Raw genomic sequence first — 26,696 nt, 5'->3', positions numbered from 1 at the left:
CCCTTACAAGAAATAAACTGGAGTTGGTATTGCTTTTCCACTGTTGAGTATAAAAACCTAAAATCTGTGACCGGAGGAACTATCAGAAGGGACAGCCAATTTTCCCAGATCCACTTAAAGGCAAAGCCGTTCACACATCTCAACACAACAAAGGGCATATACTTTGACAAATAAAGGAATTTGTGGATGCTTCTTACACACACTGTTTGTTTACAATTTTCCCACGTGTAAAAAAAATGCAATCATATTTTCATAGGTTTGCTCCTGTGGATGTCACACAATTATGTTCTGAAAAATGTCAGCAATCTTCAGTTCTTTCTGTCAACTGCAGAGCATAGAACCCAGATTCTATGCTCTATAGACAGCTGTCATTAAATAAGCCATAAAGCCACTTTGGCAGGGTGAAATTCAGCAGGTTCTGACAGGTTCTGGGGAACCGGTAGCGGAAATATTGAGTACTTTGGAGAACCGGCAAATACCACCTCTGGCTGGTCCCAGAGTGGGATGGGAATGGAGATTTTGCAATATCCTTCGTCCTGGAGTTTGGTGGACACAGATATTTTGCAGTATCCTCCCCCTGCCACGGCCACCAAGCCACACCATGTCCACCAAGCCACGCCCACAGAGCTGGTAGTAAAAAAAAATGAATTTCACCACTGCCTTTGACTGGAAACTGGGAGTTCTACTCCCACCTTAAGCACAAAGCCAGTGGGTGACCTTGGGCCAGTCGCCTTCTCTCAGCCTGAGGAAGGAGACAATGTCAAACCATTTCTCAAAACCTTCCCAAGAAAACTGCAGAGACTTGTCTAGACAATCTCTGAGAATTGGACACAATTGAATGGAACAACAACAAAAAACACTTACTAGTTCTTTTCAGGCCACATTTGAAATGCTTTTTGCGATGTAACAGACAAGATGATTTGTGTCCAATGTATTTGATATTCTCTCAGATGCACTTAACTGGGTTTTAAAGATCCTTGGGAAAGGCACTCTTGCTATCATTAGAGGAACACTGAATATTTAGTGTGACGCATGGACTTCTCAAGTTCATTTCCCAAACTCCCTGACAAGTTGTCTTTCCAACAGCAAGTAAAACAGTTTTTTTTAATATGGGTGACTGTCTTTGGACTTTGAATTGTTTGCAGGTATAAATTTTAACCCATGGGTACGATTTTAAAACCTGATTGAATTATAAAACTGGTGTTTTACCGTTAGCTATCCTAAGTACTATATGTAACAAAACAGAATACACATTTAAAAATTAAAAGTATGTGTGTATGTTTATTGGGTGGTATGTCTCTTGACTTTCTACAGTGCAAAATAAGTTTAATATTTAAAAAAGTGACTTCTGATCTTCATCAAATGTATGTAAACAAACTTATAACTCTAAACTCCATATAAGGTTACAAACAAATACCTTCTTCCTATAATCTGTCCTTTATCTATATACAAATCCATATACCATCAATTGTTTAGTTCTGGAGTCATCAGAAAGTACATAAAGGGTTATCATAGGATTTGATCTCTGTTCATTTTTCTTCTTCTTTTCTACTCCCAAAGGCCTCTTCAAGACTTTAGCAAGCCCTTTTTGTGTCATTTGTATTTCCACTTTAATTTTTAAGTCTTTAACTAACTTTTCTGTATCCAGTAGAAAGCCCTTATCCATGTCATTCTCTTGGCTTGTCATTTATTGTACTAATTTCCAACCCCATTCTTCAAAATTTTCCTGGAATATTTCAAATATAACATTTGTAAATTTGTAACTTATCGTACTAACCACTTTCTAAATTTCAGTCTACTGTCTTTGGTTTACAATTGTAATGGAACCTGGAATTTCCATTGTAAGTCATGATAGTCATAAGTTGAGTTACCAATATGACTGGACCCAATATCATGATTATATTTGCAGTGGTCATAAAGTGAATGCCAGGTCATTCAGCAAATCATTGTGTACCTATGTGTGGTTTGCTGGAAACTGGCTGAAAAGACTGGATACTGACAAAAAATTATGGTCCAATGATGGTCCAATGACCATGGAATGCGATCCATAAAGGTGAGCTGGTGGATAAGCACTCAAAGTGTGGCTATGTGAGTACAGGGGTAAATGCAACTATGCAACTTTGGAACTGCATCATAAATAGTTTTGGAGGCGGTCTGTTGTAACTTTGAACAATCACTAAGTGACTGGTCATAAGTCATGGACTACCTGTAACGAAAAACAAAAGGAAACAATTCACTTTGTTTTCCTTTTCTGCCTGGAATTTTTATTCTCCTTTGGTGTTTTATTCCGCTCCTCTGGTCTTGTAGTGGAATATATGGATGATTTTGGGAAATTGGGGGAAAAGATGCTACCTAGGAAACACTCAGACAAGATAGGAAGGAACGCCCATTAGCTTAGTGGTCAGAGAAAGAAACTTAGGAGGAGCCAACCTAATGGATCAAGCAATTAAAAGTGGCAGCAGGAAGTTTGCAGTTTCAAACTTGGAATATTCTTTTAATATAGTCTAATAAAGGAGATGAGATGCAGTGGCTCAGTGGCTAAGATGTTGAGCTTGTCAATTGAAAGGTCGGCAGTTCACCAGTTCAAATCCCTAGTGGCACGTAATGGGGTGAGCTCCCGTTACTTGTCCCAGCTTCTGCCAACCTAGCAGTTCAAAAGCATGTAAAAAATGCAAATAGAAAAATAGGGACACCTTTGGTGTGAAGGTAACAGCATTCTGTGCGCCTTTGGCATTTAATCATGCCAGCCACATGACCACAGAGACGTCTTCGGACAGTGGTGGCTTTTCAGCTTTGAAACGGAGATGAGCACCGCCCCCTAGAGTCGGGAACGACTAGCACATATGTGCGAGGGGAACCTTTACCTTTAATAAAGGAGAATATTTGTAACTCATGGTTGACATGGGGCAGGGTCTTTGGTGCTTTCTGAGCTTGCTTGTTTTCTTGCAGATGTTTCATTATCCAAACTGGTAACATCATTAGTGCTAGTAAGGAGTGCAGTTTGCTGTCAGATTTATATTTTGGTGGCTTGCCTGTCAGTGTTGGTGGGAGTGGTCTTAGAAATTCTTTGGTTGGGCTTTGGTTGGCTTCTTCAATAGTGCCCGATCAAGAACCTGCCAAAGAAGCCAACAGCAAACAGTTGATCAAAGTATCTCTAAGACTATTCCCACCAACACTGACAGGCAAGCCACCAGAATAACTGCACTCCTTACTACCACTGATGATATTACCTAGTTTGGGTAGTAAAACGTCTTTAATATAGTCTTACAATAGTATAGAATTAGTTCATCTGGTTGTGTTTCCTGTCTGGTTTACTTCAGAAGACTGATAAGTACCCAATTTCTGAAAACATAAAGTCTCTACTTCCTGTTATGATTCAAGACAGATACAACAATTTAGTTCCCTTGAAAGGCTATTTATTTATATAATTATTTCCAAAATGTTATAGTAAAAGTCTTAATCTGTTCACCATTTTCTTGGATCATAATCTTATTTACCTTTATAGTTCAGTCTTAGTTAATTTTCTTTTATTCAAGAATAAACTCACCAGGTTGCTTTTCAAACCTTCAAATCTTCATTTTGAAGATCTCTGATAGTTTTAAGGTAGTTAGATAATTTCTGAAAGGGATTTGAAAATGAGTGTAGCAAATCCAGTATCCTTTAAAAGACTCCATGTTGAGAGCATTATGGTTTCCCTTTGTCTCCAGTGTTCAAACCCATGGGAGACTGCTGTCCTTGGTCTCCTCACAAGGAGCCTGAACTGGTCCACTCACCAGTTCTTTGGCCTTTACCACAGTCATTTCCGCTCATTTGGAGATGCGCTACTTTACCATACCTCCCCCGCAAAGTCCCATTTTGAAATAATCATTATCAATACCTATATCATTAGCAGTTTCTGTTCTCCTTTTCGTGGTAATAAAATGCCTTTTTACTTTCCATTTTTCTGACCTTTTTATTACAATTTATAAATTGTTACAAGTGTATTCCTTCAGAGGGAACCTAATCAAGTAATGGAGTTATTATTTTTATTAAAAGCATGCCACCTTTCCTCTGAACCTCTCAGCAAACTTATCTAACTGAATAATTGTTGTAACACAGTGAGGATGTTTTCAGAATATAAGTGGACACTCCATTTTTAAAAAACGATGGAGATACTACAATCATTACAAAGCATTATAGAAGCACAAAACAAAAGCCAAAATGTGCCCATAAGATACTCAACCAGGATTTAAAAGTTAAAAGCTAACTTCATGCAGTGAGTACAAGAGGAGAGAGCTACTGTTTTATATCCAGGAGCTCTAAAAAGACATTGCAGATTAGCAGGGGCAAACAAGCATATTTAATAATAAATGCAGTGCTTTCCTTGGAGCAAGCAGTGTTGAAAATTCCAATTTTAGGATTGGAGCGGGGTTGGGGGTTAATGCAGAATAAGTCTACAGAAATTTAATGTGCTTCTTCCTACAGTTACTTTTACAAAAAATGGGGACAATTGTGAAGCTGAAAATAGGTACTTTCTGCCAGATTTCAATAGTGAGATGTAGAAGAATTAAGTCCTTCAGAAAGAGCTGGTGATAGCATGCAGGCCCTGGTTTTCCAACCTTGGGATAAAAGAATGTATCAATGTGAAATTGGAAGACAGCGTGCCCAAAAGGTTCTCTGTTTTGCCACGCAAAAATGTTTCTGTTCCAATGGAGAAGCCTTCCCATCAAGCTGTCTCTTTCTAGCATCTATTTATTTATTTATTTTGTCACAACATCATACAAAAAGATTATATAGTATATAAACATATATATGAGTAAATATTAGGAGGTATAAGCATATATATATATAGGAAGAAGAAAAGGGGAAAAAAAACAATAGGACAGGAACGGTAGGCACGTTTATGCACTTATACACGCCCCTTATGGTCCTCTTAGGAATGGGGTGAGGTCAATAGTGGAAAGTTTTTGGTTAAAGCTTTTAGGATTATAGGAAGAGACCACAGAGTCAGGTAAAGTCCAGTGGGGCTTAGTACGTGCCCGACCTAGGGTTTCCCGAGGTCGGGCCTGCCCGCTTCGATTGGTCACGCTGTGATTCGGGGACCGGCGGCGTGCCCCACTTCGCTTTCTGGGGCAAGAAGCAGCGAAGTGGCGGGCTCCCCACAGTACAGGCACAATCCCCTTGGCGCCCGGTTCCGCCTCCTGGGCTGTCAGGCGAGATCTGGCCGCTCCCAACTCCATGGGCTCTTCCGCAGCGGTTACAAAACGTGGGGCGACCCTGGGTGCTGGTGGTGCAGGAAGTGGGGTGCAGATGTCGACGGCGGGTCCCGGGGTGCGACGGGACGGTCGCCGTTGCAGACGGGCATCGAGGCGGAGACAAAGGGCACCAAGTTGTCGAGGGTCCGCGGCGCCCACGCGGCCAGCTCGCCTTGCAATTCCTCTGAGAGTCCCTCCTGAACGTCCACCAGCGCTGCATCATTCCAGTCAGAGTCCTGGCACAAAAGACGAAATTGATGTACTCCTGCAGGGGCGTTTCCCTTGACGGAGTTCCTTAAGGCGCCTGGTTGCCGTCAGCATTGAACGGGGTCCTCATACATGGTGCGAGGTGCTGCCAAAACGCTGTTGGTCCGCCAGCAGGGGCTGTCCTGGAGCAAGAGGGCGTGGCCCATCGAGCAGCCGAGCCGGAAAGAAGGTTAATCACGAAGGCCACCTTAGCCCGGTCGCCTGGGAAATCCTCTGGCCTCATAGCCATGTAGAGCTGGCACTGTCCCAAGAAGGTCGGGAACATCTCAGGCTGCCCAGAAAACTTATCCGCACGGTTATCGGGCACTTGCGACGAGGAGGAGGTGGGAGGATGGGGGGCTGCAGGCACATTCCTGGCAGCAAGTTGGCCTGCCAAGTGAGCCACTTGCTGCTGGAGCTGTTGATTAGCTGCTTGTAGCTGCTGTAACTGCTGCTGTACCTGCTGCTGATCCATCTTTGGTGGAAGATGTTTTAGTCAGGTCTTGGACAAAATGTTCTGTTTCCTTCCCCAATACTCCCAGCAAAGAGTCCGTCAGAGGCCTTCCTTTTTTCCTTTTATTTACATAGATACATGTCCTGGCCACGTCTACCCACGGGCCTGCCAAGTTTCTGGAGATAACGAGGAAATTATAGATAAGGCCAGAATTACTCACGAATATATTCTTCCCTCCATTGAAATAGTTAGCTCGCGCCAATTCATTAGCTCGCGCCAACTCATTACTTTGTCCAAGACAAAAAACCAGGAAGTCCCGCCTCCTATTTATAGTCTCTGCAGATGTCACTACATGACAATTATGACTTGGCTTTGTCCCAACTCTTCCGCTGCTGCGCACGGCGATTACGTCTACGTGACCTTGCATCGCTCCAAAACTGTTCTTGGGGCGTTGCCAAATCAGAAGGAGGCTCCATGGAATCAGGCTGTGCCGGCCCCTCCCCCTCCCTTTGAGTGGGTGCCAGGGAGGGAAAGGGCTCAAGAGAAACAGGGCTGGCCAGGTCTTCTCCCTCACTTTCTGAATCATCCGAGTCCAGGAGTCCGGGTCCAGGAACCTGGGTCACAACAGGATGTCACACAATTATGTTCTGAAAAATGTCAGCAATCTTCAGTTCTTTCTGTCAACTGCAGAGCATAGAACCCAGATTCTATGCTCTATAGACAGCTGTCATTAAATAAGCCATAAAGCCACTTTGGCAGGGTGAAATTCAGCAGGTTCTGACAGGTTCTGGGGAACCGGTAGCGGAAATATTGAGTACTTTGGAGAACCGGCAAACACCACCTCTGGCTGGTCCCAGAGTGGGATGGGAATGGAGATTTTGCAATATCCTTCGTCCTGGAGTTTGGTGGACACAGATATTTTGCAGTATCCTCCCCCTGCCACGGCCACCGAGCCACACCATGTCCACCAAGCCACGCCCACAGAGCTGGTAGTAAAAAAAAATGAATTTCACCACTGCCTTTGACTGGAAACTGGGAGTTCTACTCCCACCTTAAGCACAAAGCCAGTGGGTGACCTTGGGCCAGTCGCCTTCTCTCAGCCTGAGGAAGGAGACAATGTCAAACCATTTCTCAAAACCTTCCCAAGAAAACTGCAGAGACTTGTCTAGACAATCTCTGAGAATTGGACACAATTGAATGGAACAACAAAAAAAAAACACTTACTAGTTCTTTTCAGGCCACATTTGAAATGCTTTTTGCGATGTAACAGACAAGATGATTTGTGTCCAATGTATTTGATATTCTCTCAGATGCACTTAACTGGGTTTTAAAGATCCTTGGGAAAGGCACTCTTGCTATCATTAGAGGAACACTGAATATTTAGTGTGACGCATGGACTTCTCAAGTTCATTTCCCAAACTCCCTGACAAGTTGTCTTTCCAACAGCAAGTAAAACAGTTTTTTTTAATATGGGTGACGGTCTTTGGACTTTGAATTGTTTGCAGGTATAAATTTTAACCCATGGGTACAATTTTAAAACCTGATTGAATTATAAAACTGGTGTTTTACCGTTAGCTATCCTAAGTACTATATGTAACAAAACAGAATACACATTTAATAATTAAAAGTATGTGTGTGTATGTTTATTGGGTGGTATGTCTCTTGACTTTCTACAGTGCAAAATAAGTTTAATATTTAAAAAAGTGACTTCTGATCTTCATCAAATGTATGTAAACAAACTTATAACCCTAAACTCCATATAAGGTTACAAACAAATACCTTCTTCCTATAATCTGTCCTTTATCTATATACAAATCCATATACCATCAATTGTTTAGTTCTGGAGTCATCAGAAAGTACATAAAGGGTTATCATAGGATTTGATCTCTGTTCATTTTTCTTCTTCTTTTCTACTCCCAAAGGCCTCTTCAAGACTTTAGCAATCCCTTTTTGTGTCATTTGTATTTCCACTTTAATTTTTAAGTCTTTAACTAACTTTTCTGTATCCAGTAGAAAGCCCTTATCCATGTCATTCTCTTGGCTTGTCATTTATTGTACTAATTTCCAACCCCATTCTTCAAAATTTTCCTGGAATATTTCAAATATAACATTTGTAAATTTGTAACTTATCGTACTAACCACTTTCTAAATTTCAGTCTACTGTCTTTGGTTTACAATTGTAATGGAACCTGGAATTTCCATTGTAAGTCATGATAGTCATAAGTTGAGTTACCAATATGACTGGACCCAATATCATGATTATATTTGCAGTGGTCATAAAGTGAATGCCAGGTCATTCAGCAAATCATTGTGTACCTATGTGTGGTTTGCTGGAAACTGGCTGAAAAGACTGGATACTGACAAAAAATTATGGTCCAATGATGGTCCAATGACCATGGAATGCGATCCATAAAGGTGAGCTGGTGGATAAGCACTCAAAGCGTGGCTATGTGAGTACAGGGGTAAATGCAACTATGCAACTTTGGAACTGCATCATAAATAGTTTTGGAGGCGGTCTGTTGTAACTTTGAACAATCACTAAGTGACTGGTCATAAGTCATGGACTACCTGTAACGAAAAACAAAAGGAAACAATTCACTTTGTTTTCCTTTTCTCCCTGGAATTTTTATTCTCCTTTGGTGTTTTATTCCGCTCCTCTGGTCTTGTAGTGGAATATATGGATGATTTTGGGAAATTGGGGGAAAAGATGCTACCTAGGAAACACTCAGACAAGATAGGAAGGAACGCCCATTAGCTTAGTGGTCAGAGAAAGAAACTTAGGAGGAGCCAACCTAATGGATCAAGCAATTAAAAGTGGCAGCAGGAAGTTTGCAGTTTCAAACTTGGAATATTCTTTTAATATAGTCTAATAAAGGAGATGGGATGCAGTGGCTCAGTGGCTAAGATGTTGAGCTTGTCGATTGAAAGGTCGGCAGTTCACCAGTTCGAATCCCTAGTGGCACGTAATGGGGTGAGCTCCCGTTACTTGTCCCAGCTTCTGCCAACCTAGCAGTTCAAAAGCATGTAAAAAATGCAAATAGAAAAATAGGGACACCTTTGGTGTGAAGGTAACAGCATTCTGTGCGCCTTTGGCATTTAATCATGCCAGCCACATGACCACAGAGACGTCTTCGGACAGTGGTGGCTTTTCAGCTTTGAAACGGAGATGAGCACCGCCCCCTAGAGTCGGGAACGACTAGCACATATGTGCGAGGGGAACCTTTACCTTTAATAAAGGAGAATATTTGTAACTCATGGTTGACATGGGGCAGGGTCTTTGGTGCTTTCTGAGCTTGCTTGTTTTCTTGCAGATGTTTCATTATCCAAACTGGTAACATCATTAGTGCTAGTAAGGAGTGCAGTTTGCTGTCAGATTTATATTTTGGTGGCTTGCCTGTCAGTGTTGGTGGGAGTGGTCTTAGAAATTCTTTGGTTGGGCTTTGGTTGGCTTCTTCAATAGTGCCCGATCAAGAACCTGCCAAAGAAGCCAACAGCAAACAGTTGATCAAAGTATCTCTAAGACTATTCCCACCAACACTGACAGGCAAGCCACCAGAATAACTGCACTCCTTACTACCACTGATGATATTACCTAGTTTGGGTAGTAAAACGTCTTTAATATAGTCTTACAATAGTATAGAATTAGTTCATCTGGTTGTGTTTCCTGTCTGGTTTACTTCAGAAGACTGATAAGTACCCAATTTCTGAAAACATAAAGTCTCTACTTCCTGTTATGATTCAAGACAGATACAACAATTTAGTTCCCTTGAAAGGCTATTTATTTATATAATTATTTCCAAAATGTTATAGTAAAAGTCTTAATCTGTTCACCATTTTCTTGGATCATAATCTTATTTACCTTTATAGTTCAGTCTTAGTTAATTTTCTTTTATTCAAGAATAAACTCACCAGGTTGCTTTTCAAACCTTCAAATCTTCATTTTGAAGATCTCTGATAGTTTTAAGGTAGTTAGATAATTTCTGAAAGGGATTTGAAAATGAGTGTAGCAAATCCAGTATCCTTTAAAAGACTCCATGTTGAGAGCATTATGGTTTCCCTTTGTCTCCAGTGTTCAAACCCATGGGAGACTGCTGTCCTTGGTCTCCTCACAAGGAGCCTGAACTGGTCCACTCACCAGTTCTTTGGCCTTTACCACAGTCATTTCCGCTCATTTGGAGATGCGCTACTTTACCATACCTCCCCCGCAAAGTCCCATTTTGAAATAATCATTATCAATACCTATATCATTAGCAGTTTCTGTTCTCCTTTTCGTGGTAATAAAATGCCTTTTTACTTTCCATTTTTCTGACCTTTTTATTACAATTTATAAATTGTTACAAGTGTATTCCTTCAGAGGGAACCTAATCAAGTAATGGAGTTATTATTTTTATTAAAAGCATGCCACCTTTCCTCTGAACCTCTCAGCAAACTTATCTAACTGAATAATTGTTGTAACACAGTGAGGATGTTTTCAGAATATAAGTGGACACTCCATTTTTAAAAAACGATGGAGATACTACAATCATTACAAAGCATTATAGAAGCACAAAACAAAAGCCAAAATGTGCCCATAAGATACTCAACCAGGATTTAAAAGTTAAAAGCTAACTTCATGCAGTGAGTACAAGAGGAGAGAGCTACTGTTTTATATCCAGGAGCTCTAAAAAGACATTGCAGATTAGCAGGGGCAAACAAGCATATTTAATGATAAATGCAGTGCTTTCCTTGGAGCAAGCAGTGTTGAAAATTCCAATTTTAGGATTGGAGCGGGGTTGGGGGTTAATGCAGAATAAGTCTACAGAAATTTAATGTGCTTCTTCCTACAGTTACTTTTACAAAAAATGGGGACAATTGTGAAGCTGAAAATAGGTACTTTCTGCCAGATTTCAATAGTGAGATGTAGAAGAATTAAGTCCTTCAGAAAGAGCTGGTGATAGCATGCAGGCCCTGGTTTTCCAACCTTGGGATAAAAGAATGTATCAATGTGAAATTGGAAGACAGCGTGCCCAAAAGGTTCTCTGTTTTGCCACGCAAAAATGTTTCTGTTCCAATGGAGAAGCCTTCCCATCAAGCTGTCTCTTTCTAGCATCTATTTATTTATTTATTTTGTCACAACATCATACAAAAAGATTATATAGTATATAAACATATATATGAGTAAATATTAGGAGGTATAAGCATATATATATATAGGAAGAAGAAAAGGGGAAAAAAAACAATAGGACAGGAACGGTAGGCACGTTTATGCACTTATACACGCCCCTTATGGTCCTCTTAGGAATGGGGTGAGGTCAATAGTGGAAAGTTTTTGGTTAAAGCTTTTAGGATTATAGGAAGAGACCACAGAGTCAGGTAAAGTATTCCAAGCACTGATGATTCTGTTACAGAAGTCATATTTTTTGCAATCTAGATTAAAGCGGTTGACATTAAGTTTAAATCTATTGGTTGCTCTTGTATTATTGCAATTAAAGCTGAAGTAGTCTTTAACAGGAAGGACATTACAATAGATGATTCTATGAGTTAAACTTAGGTCTTGTCGAAGGCGACGGAGTTCCAAGTTTTCTAAGCCTAGGATTTCAAGTCTGGTGGGATAAGGTATTTTGTTGTTTTCAGAGGAATGGAGAAGTCTTCTTGTAAATTTGCTCAGTTGGACAAGGCAAGTTATTATCAAGTTCAGTTAATCCAGATAGAACCTTGTGGTGACATGAGGATTTTGTTTGGTTATAAAAATCAAACTTTAAAAGTATTCCTATGTATGCTTTAATCATTCCTATTTAATGCAGAAGATCCAGAAGACCTATTGTAAACATCGGTCACAGCTCAATTACTTTCCTTCTTCTGAAACCAAAATTATTCAAGCAGCATAAAAGAGTTGACATTTTTGAAGTGCCATAAAAGCATTGGAAGCAATAAAATAAAATCTTATTAATTCATTTTCATGGACACAGTGGATTCATCCGTAACTTGAACATTCTTACCAATATCCCCACTAAAAAATCATTGTTTTAATGCAAGGGGAAAGAAGGAGGAGCCGTTGTGGCTCAATGGTTAGAATTCAGTATTGCAGACTGACTTTGCCCATTACCAGTTGTTCAATGCTGTCTGGCTCAAGATTGACTCAGCCTTCCATCTTTCCAGTCAGTAAAATGAGGACCCACATTGTTGGGGACAATAAGTTGTCTCTGTAAACCACTCAAACACTGCTGTAAAGCACTATGAAGCGGTATATAAGTCTAAGTGCTACTGTTATTGCTATTGCTAAAAAAGAATCATTCAATTTCAGAATGTGGACAGACGTATGATTCTGCAGTAGGAATGTTGTTTGCATCAATCAGTCCAAGATCCAGTACAGCTTTTTGTCTAAGATTACCCTAGACTAAGTATCCTGGGTTAGATATAGCAATCATTAACTATAATAAAATTCAGTTTTACCCTAATGAAAGGAAGAAAAATCCTGGTCAGTGGAAAAACATGTATAAGATCCAATATTTTGCCCCCGAATAGTGATTTTAAAAAATAAAGATTGAAAATGTCCTGCAATAAATTTTGCTTCCAGTACAATCATGGTAGAATCAATGCTAGCTGGAATAAATGCTGAACTGCATTCCAGATAGCATTTGTCCTTTGGAGTTTTATTTACCTCATTTACAAAGTTGTCCAAAGGTCTCATACTTTTTTTCCAATTAAAAAAAACAACCAACCCCAATGTTATTTTAGCAGAGCTAAGAAAGATTTCCTAGAATAGATTTTTAATAGTTATTTTTCACATACTCCTAATTTATCAACTCTCAAGGATGTTACTTTAGGATGATAGCTGAAATACGTGCTTCAGCTATAGGGAGCATAGGAAAAACAGATCTGGAAAAGATGGTTATTATATGCCTTGGTTTGCAAGATTACACGGCCTTTTTTGACCCTGGTAACTGCTTGCATCTCATCGGCTGGTTAAGCACAATCTGAACTTCAGTAAGTCATTCTGTTTATTTATCAGTCAGATCTTGGCTGTTTGCCTAGTTTACAAGCTGCATTTGTACTTAGACAGTTAGCAATTCTATTAACTCTTTCTTGTCTGTTTTAGCATCTGATCGGGTTTAGCTTTTTTTTCCCCCAGACAGTGGTTTTCATTGTATATCAGCTTTCTCCCAAACCTGATTATTCAGATTCCACATATTTATTTTCTTTACTTATAACCTGAGAAGGAGGGAGTGTAAGATGAAGTATTTCAGGAATGTAAATTAAGGATTTCAAGTTCCATCTACATCTATTTGTGTGGGTTGTACTTGGATATTTTGTTGTTCTTGTTTTCAAAGCTGGTATCTTCCCCAAAAGAAGGAGTGTTATGGCTTTCTTAGATGGGTCCAGCAGAAGAGATTAAAAGGCATTGCAGAGATGAATTAACAGTGAAATTAATTTCAGTCTTTCCAACCCTTCTCCAACACATGGGAGGAAGGAACAAATGGGAGAAGGCATGCTGAGTGCGGTTAAGAACATTTTGCAGATAACAGTATTACGGTTCATCACTTTTTTTTAATAGTACGGTCTGCTTAAATATAAACATGTATTGTTGAAAAAAACCCAAATGAGGCTTTCTAGGTCTTTCCCAGAATTTGTTCATTATAATGTTCTTAGTTTCATCTCTGTTTCTCTCTTTTCCTCTTTGTCAAACAGCTTCCTTATGACCCTGCTTCAACAAATTGTTCATTGTTTTCTTAATATATTGATACATTGACTTCTAGTTTACATTCATGATCACCAAATTACCAAGTCATGAAATGTGCAAAGGAACACAGAGAGAAAAGTTGTAGTGACAGCCTAAATTGTTAGATTGTGTTCCAGCAAGGCAAGGTCAACTCTTAGGATCTAATCCAGGGGTCAGCAACCCGTGGCTCCAGAGCCACAAGTGGCTCTTTGGGTCTTCTGCTGCGCCTCCCTGTCCCATCAGTGGTTTGCCCCGCCCCTCTTATTTCTTTTTTGGACTCCAGCCCGAAGCGGCAGGAAGCGAAGGCTGCCTTACGCGTAAATGTGGCGTGAAGGCAGGTACAGGGCAGCTTTGCTCCTACACTTTCCTTCCCCCTCCTCTTGTAACCCTCTGGTTGGCTGTGGCTGAGCTGGGAGTGTGCGCACGCACTGACAGATCCTCCATAAGCAAACTGCTGCCCATCCTGCACACGCCTTTCCTGAGTTTTGGCGCTTGCTTGAGGAAGGTCTCCCCACATGTGCACACACTCCCGGCTCAGCCACAGCTTTCCCGAGCATCCTGAGAGGAGGAGGGGGAAGTGCAGGAGTGACACTGCCCTGTACCTGCCTTCGCACCACATTTGCACGTAAGGCAGCCTTCACTTCCTGCCACTTCAGGCTGGAGTCTCCCTGTGCATGCGAACACTCCCAGCTCAGCCACAACCGGCCAGGGAGTTACAAGAGGAGAGGGGGAGGAGGAGAGTCACCCAAAGGGAGGGGAGAGAAACAGAGAGAGATAGAGAGAGAGACATACAGAGAGAGAGACACACACACACATACAGAGAGACATAGAGAGGGGGAAGAGGAAGAGATACAGAGATACAGAGGGAGAGATACACCGGGGGGGGAGGGGGAGAGAGACACACAGAATAGTTTTGTGGCTGGGTAGGTGTGGCTACATGGTCATGTGATGGTGGGAGTGAGTGACATTGAGATGGCCACGCCCACCCAGGTTTTGTGGCTCTCAGTGTGTTTTTTTCCCTGTAGGAAACAGATTCAAGTGGCTCTTTGAGTGTTTAAGGTTGCCGACCCCTGATCTAGGGAACATTAGGACAGGAATGGTAGGCACGCTGGTGCTTTTATGCACGCCGCTTACACACCTCTTAGGAATGGGGTGAGGTCAATAGTAGATAGTCTTTGGTTAAAGCTTTGGGGATTTTGGGAAGAGACCACAGAGTCAGGTAGTGCATTCCAGGCATTAACAACTCTGTTACTGAAGTCATATTTTCTACAATCAAGATTGAAGCGGTTCACATTAAGTTTAAATCTGTTGTGTGCTTGTGTATTGTTGCGATTGAAGCTGAAGTAGTCTTCGACAGGAAGGACATTGTAGCAGATGATTTTATGAGTTATACTCAGGTCATGCCGAAGGCGACAGAGTTCTAAATTTTCTAAACCCAGGATTTCAAGTCTGGTGGCATATGGTATTTTGTTGTGATCAGAGGAGTGGAGAACTCTTCTTGTGAAATATCTAACCTGATCCATCACATCTTCCAGAAGTCTACCCACCTTTGCTTCTGCTTGTCCTTGTCTTCTTTTTCCTTCCATATTTCCCAGCATTGTAAACTTCTCCAGAGAACTAATGTGCCTGAAGTGTGATCATTTGAGCCTATAATTACAGGTTCATCTAAATCCAAGATTAGAGAATAATCCATAGATTATAAAAAGTGTATAATCAGGTAAGTGTAGCTCCTATAATAGAATTTTCTGATGTTTAATCTTTCTCTTCTTTGTAGTGAAATAAAGAACAGGAGGACCTTTCTCACCATGTGGCTTGGAAATGCTATCAACTATTGGAGGAATGAAAAAGCATGCTCCCTCTATGCAGAGTTGGCAGCCTTTCTTTATTGCATGATTTTATGGCTGACCTCTGACATAAAACAATCTTTTCCAAGAAAAAAGGCTATTTTGGTTTACTGTAACATCATCAAACAATGCAATGTATGCCCTTCCAAATATAAAATCATGAATTCATAGGTTATATAGTCACATTTCATTTCTCTCTGTGCTAGGAAACTGAGGAACTACTAAATCACTTGTAGGAATGACAACAGATGGAAATGCATTGACGTTTCTTCAAAAGCCTTGGATGCACCACAGCAGATTATGGTTTGGAACAGAGGTGGGCTTCAGCAGGTTCTGGAGAACTGGTACCGGAAATTTTGAGTAGTTCCGGTAGTGGAAATTTTGAGTAGTTTGGAGAACCGGTAGTAAAAATTCTGACTGGCCTCCCAATTCCCAACTGATCAGGAGGAAATGGGGATTTTGCAGTAACCTTCCCCTGGATTGGGGAGGGAATGGAGATTTTTTAGTATCCATCCCATGGAATGGGGTGGGAATGGAGATTTTACAGTATCCTTCCCCTGCCACACCCACCAAGTTATGCCACACCCACAGAATCGGTAGTAAAAAAATTTTTGAAATTCACCACTGGTTTGGAAGTGAACGTAACACCAATTGGAACATATTATATTGCTCTCTTTAGTCTCTAAAATGCTCTTGGCTTTATTGTAGCGACCAGCTTTTGCATTATGGAAACTGTATTTTAAGTTCTATTTGTTTGTTTTGTTTTATTTGAAGTGTAATAGGACCACAAATAAAGCAGATTTAAATAGTCTGTGTGTAGGTGAGAATGAGAGTGAATGAGGGCAGATCAGAATAAATTGTTACCTTTTAACCATTCTTGGAACATTTGGTCAATTTATTTTTGTGTACATTTTTTAACAATTCCTAGTGTAAGTCACCTCTTCTATTGGAGAAATTTATCATCAATGTTGGAACCAGTGGATGGAAATTTAGAGGGAAGCAATTTTTGGCTAAACATTAGGAGGGGGGAAAAAAGCTCCTAAAGATAAGAGCTGTTTGGCAATGGATGGAAAGCCATCTGTCAAAGATGCTATAGTTGCAATATGCATCATAGATTCTGCATTGAGCAAGGGCTGAAATTGAATGGGCTCCAGCTCCCAGTTGCAGTTTACATCTTATTTTGCACTCCAGCCATTTGGAAATGTCCTGCCCCAGAATCTCTGTACACGCAGTGAGGAAATGAAGCAAGACCACTTCTGATTTTAAAAGTTCACCCAGACAATTAGGTCCAAGTTGAAAGTCCAAGAGAACAAATCAGGAATCCAGATAGCCAACCACAAGCCCCTGAAACACGAAGACAATGTCTCTAGCACTGGACTAGCCATGTTGTTGTTTGCATTATTGAAGAAGTGGTAATCTTTGGGTTTAAAGATTGTCTGAAGCCTTTTAGATTAGAATATCAAACAACAAGATCGATTCTCTGCTTGCTGTGCTGGCCCAGGCTCTCTAGTGGTAAAAGTATTAGAGCGCAATACAGCACAAGGACCCAGTTTGAACCAGTTACTTTACCTCACAGGATTGTTGTTGGGAGAAAAATAGGAAGTGGGAGTGAAGTATTTTACAAGGACAGAATATAAATCTAATAAATAAAGGAACAAGCAACCTTATCAGAAGTTGAGTTGATTGTGAAAACCATAATGTTTCCTTGTGGAAACTTCAGTATTCCTGTCCGTCTGTCTGTCTACCTATCTCTATTTTTCTATCTCTAATCTCCTATATAAAGAGCTGAATACAAAATATGATTCCTCCTTTTTTCTACCTAGTGTTTTCCTCACAAATACAGGTTCTGGTTTTTGTTTTTACCTGCCCAGAATATCATCAGAAAACATCTGTTATTGAGGCAGAGGTGTTTAAACTATATTTTTTCCCTAAACTGTAGCTTTCCCTTCATGATGTCCTCCAGAGGTACTAGGGTTGCCATTCCCAAATTTCCTAGACAACATGCTGGTAGAAATTCTCAGAGCTGTAATCTCAACATATAGAGATGGCCTTCAATTGGGTGAGCCTTTGTCAGAGAGAGTAAATAGGGAATCAACACCTTTATAGAAGCAGATGGAGTTCCAGTTGATCTTTTGTACCTCCTCCGTATCAAATCCACTGTGTTAGGAGGAAGAAAATCATCTTCTACCATCATCTTTTCATTCATTGTGGCAAAGTACTTGGTTCCCCACTGTTACGCTGCATTTCCACACATTGTATAACCAAGTTACTGAATTAACTTAATTTCTAGTTTGCACAGTACATTAACACATAAACTAAAACTACGATCTGGTTTACACAACTCCCTGAGCCTAAGTTAGGTTAACGGTAAACAAGCGTTGATGTTCTTTACTTGCCTGGTTAATCATGTTATGTGAATGTGGATTTAGAGTGTCCAATTTGAAATTCCTTACAGATTAATGCTTGAAAATTGCTATTAATTGTAGTTATGAAGTCTCATCCTATATATGTAAAATGAGGAAAATAGAAAACATGTCTGCATATAGATGAGATTCAGATTTTCAGCATAGAATAGTTCTGTACAATTTTAGCATTGTTCTGTAAAAAAATGTGATATGTGCTAGAGGAGTGACCACATAATCTTCTTTGGAATATGTGATTTCAGCCAATAAAGGCTTAATAAACCCATAATTAAAACTCGTGGGTTAGTATGAGATACAAATCAAATAGACTGTGTTTAGTTAGAGAACATGTTAGATTATATAACTCCTAGTATTCCCTCTCACTGTAATTATAAAGTGTGAAATGATTCATAGAATGATTCAATCTTACTTCCTGTTTGAATAATCAACTAATACGTATGCAAACTGCAAAAAAAATCTAAATTGAATTTAAATTCATTTAAACTAGTGATAACCATGACAGAAATCAGCTATAAAAGCACATCTGAGCTAAGTAATTCCTCCTGATACAAAAATCAAATCCTGCATTGCAGTTTGGGAGGGTGGTGGAAACGTATGGATTATATTGATCGTCCAGCTACTTTTTCCACTACGTAACCTCCATTGCTCAACATGGCTTACTGAAATTGCCTGTTGAATCAAGCAGGCGTTCTGACACGGAAGGGATTTAGATTTCTGCTTTGACAACATTGCTATATTCCTTTTTTCATCCCAAATTTTATTATAGAAGGATGTTCCCAGTCATCAAAGTGGAGGAAGTTTTTCCCAACACAGGGATGAGAGAGAAAACACAGACTAAGAAGTTTTGACGTTCCAGCCTATTGGAGTTATTAATGACCTTGGCCCTAGAGCAGTGTTTTCCAACGTGTCTGATGGAGTGGGTGGGGAGGAAGTGGTTCTGTGCTTACACAAATGGAGCTTCACACACACATGTGAGTGTCCACCGCTTGCACAAATGGAGCTGCACAGGCGAATGTGCGCGCCTTCCACTTGTGCAGCCCATTTCCAAACAAATTCATAAAGGGTCGCTGTCTGGGGGTTGTGAATCCCTGCCCTAGAGGGTTTTGGGCTAAAGTTTAAACACACCCAAGGATAAAGGTTTTTTTAATTACTGTATTTTTTGGAGTATAAGATGCACCGGAGTATAAGATGCACCTTAGTTTTTGGGGAAGTAAATAAGAAAAAAGCTGATTGGCAGGTGGATCGACCTCCCAGAATACCCCCAATCAGCTGTTCCAGAGGTGAATTTTAGCAACAGGTCCCTTGGTTGTGAACTCTGTGACTTGCTTTTTTTTTTTTTTTTTTGCTTTTTTTTTTCTGCCTCTGAAACTTCTGAAACACTGTTTCAAAAAAAACCCTTTTTTTTTTATGCCTCTGAAAGCCTCCAAATCAGCTTCAGGGGAAAAAAAGCCTCTGAACCTCTGTTTGTAGGCTTTTTTTTTTCTGAAGCTCTGTTTGGGGGCTTTTTTTCTGAAGCTTCGTTTCTGATGCTTTTTTCAGCAGCTGAAATCTCCTTTGAGAAGCTGGGCAGGGCTACATTCAGAGTATTAGACGCACCCAGATTTTCACCCTCTTTTTTGAGGGAAAAAGGTGCATCTTATACTCTGAAAAATACGGTGTTGTAACTTTTTGGATTCCCACCAATCACTTCAGCCCATCACCAGCTTCTGATGGTTGTATGCATTGCCTAATGTAGGTGGAAATGCTTCCTTTAGTAGCACAACATTTATTGCTTTATATGTCCCTCTGTGAAGAAGATGGGTAATTTGAAAATGCGATCAGTAAATATTTTACACTTTATTTTTCTCTATATCCCATCATCTTTCAGAGCAGTCTGGTTTTGCACCTTTCTTGAGTCTTCCTGATGACTTTGATTCCTAGCCATTCAACAGCTACCGTCTCTGTGAATGAGGTCCATATCTTTACAGTTCATCTAATACTATAAATCCAGTTCTATAAATCTGATTATCTTAACTGAGATCTGAGCCTCCAAGCAGGCAAGTTTGGACAGACTGAAAGTTCGCCTTAAATGCCAGTCCAATGTTTAGCTTCTTATCCAATTGGGTGTTTTTTTTAAAAATCTGTCTGGAGGTATAATTGAGGGTTTTGTCTCTAAGGAATCAGAAAACCATAAAAATATCAAATTCCCTTCCTGTTCTCCTTTTTAACCAGCATGCTTATGGTCAAATTATCAGCAATGTATACTTGCAAAGGCCACCAAAAATAAATGAAAAATCTGCAATGTTATATGGTATTATTTTAATAGCATAGTGATCATTTAATACCAGTGTGATTGTTCTCAAGCTAGTTCATTATTTCCCACTGGTATCATAGTTATATAGCCATTCAGGAAAAGAGTGCCAAATGGTTGCAATTTTGTTGCATATTGAGAAAATACACAGAGAGGAAAAATCAGTATTCTGATAATGAAGATTATTAATATTCTGATAATGAAGTATTCTGATAATGAAGATGGGAAAAGATGATAAGACAATTATTACATAGTTTTTTCTTTCTAACTTTTGCAATCTTAAACAAATTCTCTGTTCATACACAGAGAACATACATTCTATCTTCAGTGTTAGGCTTCCAATCTTTTGCTTGCTCCAAGTCCATTACAGTATCTGAAAAAATAATAATTTTTATGTAAACTTTCATTTTCAGCATAATTAAGAACAGTAGTCAACTATTATAATTAATAGTAGTCAACTATTATAATCAACTAACATAATTAAGAATAGTAGTCAACTTGCAAATAAAGCTCTCCTTATACACGATCTTATACGGGAGGGGGGTGCGGACCTGTTGGGCATTTTGGAGACCTGGTTGGGCACGGAAGGGGGGGTGCCCCTGGTTGAAATGTGCCCACCCGGTTTCCGTGCATTTCATCAGCCGAGGACCCAGGGTAGGGGTGGTGTGGTGGCGGTTATTATTAACGAGGGTCTTCAACCGAGAGAGGTCACTGTTCCACAGATAGCCGGATGTGGGTCCCTCTTTGTGAAGTGGGGTCAGGGGATACAGGTGGGTTTGCTGATTGTGTACCTGGCTCCCTGCGGCATGACAGCAGCCCTGCCTGAGCTGCTGGAGGTGATAGCCGGGCTGGCGGTTGATACCCCCAGACTTATGGTTATGGGGGATTTCAACCTGCCATCGCTCGGTGAGTCATCTGCTGCGGCTCGGGAGTTCATGGCTTCCATGATGGCCTTGGACCTGACCCAGTTAGTTGATGGTCCCACTCACATTGGGGGAAACATCCTGGACTTAATTTTTATCTCTGGACAGTGGCTGAATGATCTAGAATCAAGGGATTTAGTCACTCTACCCTTGTCATGGTCAGATCATCCTCTTCTTCGGTTAGACGTTCGAACCGCCAACCTGCACCGCAGGGAGACGGAACCGACGCGTTGGTTCCGTCCCAGGCGCCTGATGGACCCGGAGAGCTTTCTGATTGAGCTTGGGCCACTTCCTGAGGACCTAGCCCACGACTCGGCTGAGGAACCCGTTGCCGCCTGGGAAAGGGCGGTGGCGGGCCCTTGGACCGCGTCGTGCCTTTGCGGCCTCTGACCCGGCGCCGATCTTGACCAGCCCCTTGGTACTCCGAGGAGCTGAGAGAGATGAAGCGCCGGAAAAGACGCCTAGAGAGTAATTGGAGGGCCAGCCGTTCTGAACCTGATCGAACACTAGTAAGATCTCACATTCAGACCTACCTAGTGGCGATAAGAGCGGCGAAATGTGAGTATTTCTCCACTCTTATTGCGTCGGCAGATAACCGCCCAGCGGCCTTGTTTAGGGTGACCCGCTCCCTTCTCACTCAAGGAGTTAGGGAAGATCCCTTGCAAGGCCGTTCTGAGGACTTTGGACAATATCTGCACGATAAAATCGCTCAGATTCGGAAGGGGCTGGACACAGATTGGGTAGTCTCAGATAGGATGACGGAGGCGTCTCTTGAGGCCGTCATCTGGGAGGAGTTTGACACTGTGGCTCCCGAGGACATGGACAGGATACTGAGAAGGCTGAATGCAACCACATGTTTATTGGACCCGTGCCCCTCCTGGCTGGTACTGGCCACACAGGAGGTTACACGAGGCTGGCTCCAGGGAATTGTTAACGCTTCTCTGAGGGAGGGTGTCTTCCCTACGGCCTTGAAAGAGGCTGTGGTGAGACCCCTCCTCAAGAAGCCCTCCCTGGATCCAGCTGTTTTATCGAACTATCGTCCAGTCTCCAACCTTCGTTTTGTGGCGAAGGTTGTTGAGAGTGTGGTAGCGCATCAGCTCCCTCAGTACCTGGATGAAACTGTTTATCTGGACCCGTTCCAGTCCGGCTTCCGGCCTGGGTACAGCACTGAGACGGCATTGGTCGTGTTGGTGGATGATCTCTGGAGGGCCCGGGACAGAGGTTGTTCCTCTGCCTTGGTCCTATTAGATCTCTCAGCGGCTTTTGATGCCATCGACCATGGTATTTTGCTGCGGCGGCTGGAGGGGTTGGAAGTGGGGGGCACCGTTTTTCGGTGGTTCTCCTCCTTCCTCTCTGACTGATCGCAGACGGTGTTGGCGGGGGGGCAGAGATCGATCGCGAGGTGCCTCATGTGGGGTGCCACAGGGGTCGGTTCTCTCGCCCCTCTTGTTCAACATCTATATGAAGCCGCTGGGTGAGATCATCCGTGGTTTTGGGGTGAGGTGTCATCTGTACGCTGATGATACGCAGCTGTACATTTCCACCCCTAACCATCCCAGCAAAGCCATTGAAGTGATGTCCCGGTGTCTGGAGGCCCTGCGGATCTGGATGGGGAAAAACAGACTCCGGGTCAATCCCGCCAAGACTGAGTGGCTGTGGATGCCAGCGTTCCGGTATAATCAGCTGAAGCCATCGCTGTCTATGGGGGAACGAGTCATTAGCTCCCACAGAGAAGGTTCGCAATCTGGGTGTTCTTCTGGATATACGACTGTCGTTGGAAGAACATATGACGGCTGTCGCCAGAGGAGCTTTTTATCAGGTTCGTCTGATACGCCAGTTGCGTTCCTTCTTAGACCGGGATTCCTTATGCACAGTCACTCATGCCCTCGTCACTTCCCGTCTGGACTACTGCAACGCTCTCTACATGGGGCTCCCCTTGAAGAGCACCCGGAGGCTCCAACTGGTTCAGAATGCGGCCGCACGGATGATAGAGGGAGCAACTCGAGGCTCCCATATAACACCTGTCCTGCGCAGGCTGCACTGGCTTCCGGTGGTCTTTCGGGTGCAATTCAAGGTGTTAGTTATCACCTTTAAAGTGCTCCATGGCATAGGACCGGGTTACTTACGGGACCGCCTGCTGCTACCGGTGACCTCCCATCGACCAGTGCACTCTCATAGGGAGGGTCTCCTCAGGGTACCGTCGGCCAGCCAATGTCGGCTGGCGACGCCCAGGGGGAGGGCCTTCTCTGTGGGGGCACCAACCCTCTGGAATGAGCTACCACCAGGTGTCCGCCAATTCCCTGATCTTCGGACCTTTTGACGCGAGCTGAAAACATTTCTATTCCAGCGAGCAGGATTGGCCTAATGGGGTTTTAATAATGGGGTTTTTAATGGTTTTAAATCTTCTGCCAACTTTAATTTTTTTTCTTTAATCTGATTTTAATTTTGTATTAATTGTCTTACTTGGTTGTGAACCGCCCTGAGTCCTTTGGGAGAAGGGCAGTATAGAAATTTAAACAATAAATAAATAAATAAATAAATAAACTCTTCATCATGGTACTACTTACATATTTTTTTTTAATTCTAAGATTTCTGAAATGAATAACTACACAGACCACAGGACAAAATTTAAAAAAGTAGACATTCAAATGAGGGATATGACTTACGATTTCATCATGATGGAAATGTCTTAATGAATTTTCCTAAAATTTAATATGGATGGAGTCACATCTGTTTCCATGAAGTCGTGAGAAGCATTAGGAATGTTTTAGCAGGATGGCAAATAGGAGTTTCAGCTGCTACGGCTACAGGAGGTTCTTGTCTGCTGCTGCCATTTTTTAAAAGTATTACTATTTGTGCCTTTAGATCAGTCTTGGCTCTTGGCAACAACATGGACAAGTATTTGTACTTTTCTAAGTAGCATTTTCAAAAGTGCTTTTTTTTTCATTGCCTTCTTCTTAGAGCTAAGACATAGTGACTGGCCCAAGGTCACCCAGCTGGCTTTGTGCCTAAGGCAGGACAAGAACCCACAGTCCTCTAGTTTCTGCCTCAATGGCTTTAACTACTACACCAAATTAGCTCTCTCTCTCCATGGTTGAGAAGGATGCCTTACATGCACACTTACATATGAGCATCTTCTTGCTATATTGCCTTGTATCTCCAGGAGATCAAACAGGAAACCAGCCATGTTAGAGACATTCCTATTTCCTGGAGACCCTTGCTTTTCTGCTTCCCGGTGTTTTCTAAAAATCAGAAAACATAGGAACATAATAAAGTATCTCTTTTCCTTATTAAGGAGCATCTTATTTTGATTCTATTTCAAGTGTCTTTCTGCCTCTGATCCCATATGTAGAAATGTAAACAACTGATGCAACCTACTGAGAGATCTTAGGACTTTTCAAATATACTTCTGATTTTATTGTTTATACAGCTGAGGCTTTAAAATATACCTCCTAGAGTTACTTTCTAATCAGGCCAGAGGGAGAAAAAGCTGTTCTGTAAGACTCTAACCTTGGGGGGGGGGGCGGAATCTGTCACAAGTGGTATGTGTATGTGCACACATTTCTAACATGTATAACCTGTAGGGAAAACAATCTTATTTTTAGACTTTTCATCTGCCAAGTTACTTGCGGCTTCCCACCCCCTTTTTCACCTTGAACATACCCAATTCTTTCATTATTAACAGGAACTCTGCTTCCATCCTAACTCATTTTCCTGTAAATTAAATGTGCCAGGAGCTATCCTATTTTTATTCTGAACACTGGCCCTGTAAGTTACAACTAGACAGAGTAGAGAGGTTCTAACCAGATACACTGGTTAAATGTCTGACAATTTCAAAGGAATCTATTTGTTGAGATGTTTACCAATAACCTTTGTGCATGATTAATCTTCAACCACATCAATAATCTGATACAGTCAAGGACCAACTAATGGTCCCTCTGTCTCTTTCTCTGAGGAAAAAATTAAAATAGTTTAAATTTATTTTATCGTTTTTAATGCAATCTCTAGTAGTACTACAGTAGTTGATATTGAAAACTTGTCTGAAATTCAGACAGGGCTACGCCAACACCGATACCTGGAATAATTAATTTCTTCAGAATGTTACAGAAGCCCCTGTATGACGTAGGAGAGCGAATTAAAGAAAAACAGTGCGATCAGAACAGATTTGATAAACTGGAAAACTGAGAATCATAATAAGGAACAAGTGAAAATAAATTTTGTTACAATTTATAATGCCGCTGATGAGAAAATGAAAAATTAATTGAAGACAATTAAAGTAGAATTTAGACTTGGATCAAAGACTAAAAATATTCACCATTTTGCTAAGTACAAATATATTTCAGAATTCAGCAGGCAAAGGTTGTTCTTGTTAAGAAGTTAAAAGCTTGATGGTACTTGAATGTGCAGCAGGAAATTCCCCCCCCCCCCATTTGCAAATATAAATTACTGGATCTCAAATGTTTCATTTGGAAACATTAGCTAGAAGTGGCTGCTAATCTCAATAGTGCTGGGAGATTTATGTATCTCCTGGGTTTTGTTTAGATTGTAAACCACCCAGAGTTACCCTATGGTAAGAAGGGCTGCCGATAAAGTATACAAATAAAAAATGGATGGATGGATGGATGGATGGATGGATGGATGGATGGATGGATGGATGGATGGATGGATGGACAGAACAGGAAAGCTATTGAGTTTTCTATGTTGCCTACAAGTGAAACAATTGCAACAAACATCATACAAATTATACAATGGCATTTTTTCCAGCAAATACATTTTTGAAACCTTGCAAGATCTCATGAAAAAACACAAACTCACAAGAGGCTGGCAATCTGGTTGGATTGCAGCTGTGTGTGTTGTTCTATTAAGATATAACTATTGAACTATTACCAGCATTGTTTCAGGAAGTGTTTGGCCTCCTATTTATAAGAGTTATTCTCAGTATTTTCAAGCATTATTTGATTTTCAGTACTGCAGCAGAAAAACAACATCAACCAGTGAAGAAACATGGCAAAATATGATAACTTGCATAGTATAGTATTTTCAGATACAGAAAATGTATTAACTTGCTGTATTTGTTTCTAACATGCAAATATGAGTTGGAGTAAGTCACAGCAAAGAGACTGTCTTGCACTCTCAGAAATATTCTAAGGTGCCTTTTTACTTTTGTAACTATTTATTATTATTATTATTATTATTATTTATTTGATTTTTATACCGCCCTTCTCCCGAAGGACTCAGGGCGGTGTACAGGCAAAAGTAAAAAACAGGCAATACAATATACAATTTAAAATGCAGATTAAAAAACTTATTTTATAATTGGCTTAAAAAGTTTAAAATATATAATAAACTAAAACCCCATTTAAAATTATTAATAGAAAATTTAAAATCAATAAAATTTAAGCCAGCCCCGCGCGAATGAAAAGATGTGTCTTCAGTTCGCGACGGAAGGTCCGAAGGTCAGGTATTTGGCGTAAACCCGGGGGAAGCTCGTTCCAGAGTGTGGGAGCCCCCACAGAGAAGGACCTTCCCCTGGGGGCCGCCAGCCGACATTGCTTAGCGGATGGCACCCTGAGAAGTCCCTCT

The 26,696-nt window shown here is 41.1% G+C and overlaps 1 protein-coding gene across 3 annotated transcripts in view; it reads left to right on the top strand.

Moving 5' to 3' along the window:
- PPM1L (protein phosphatase, Mg2+/Mn2+ dependent 1L) overlaps window positions 1-26,696 on the top strand; it is a 227,584-nt gene that overhangs the window by 19,976 nt on the left and 180,912 nt on the right. Inside the window, exon 2 of one of the 3 annotated variants that reach the window (XM_058189277.1) lies at window positions 15,684-15,793. The exons of the other annotated variants lie outside the window; for them this stretch is intronic. Within the exon in view, the coding sequence (XP_058045260.1) occupies window positions 15,716-15,793 (78 nt within the window). The 5' untranslated portion in view covers window positions 15,684-15,715. The remainder of the gene's footprint in view (window positions 1-15,683; window positions 15,794-26,696) is intronic. 3 annotated transcript variants of the gene reach the window in all.

Source organism: Ahaetulla prasina, chromosome 6, assembly GCF_028640845.1.
Source record: "Ahaetulla prasina isolate Xishuangbanna chromosome 6, ASM2864084v1, whole genome shotgun sequence".
NCBI lineage: Eukaryota > Metazoa > Chordata > Lepidosauria > Squamata > Colubridae > Ahaetulla > Ahaetulla prasina.
Note: the sequence above shows the minus strand (reverse complement) of the source record. Positions and strands in the feature narration are given on the sequence as shown.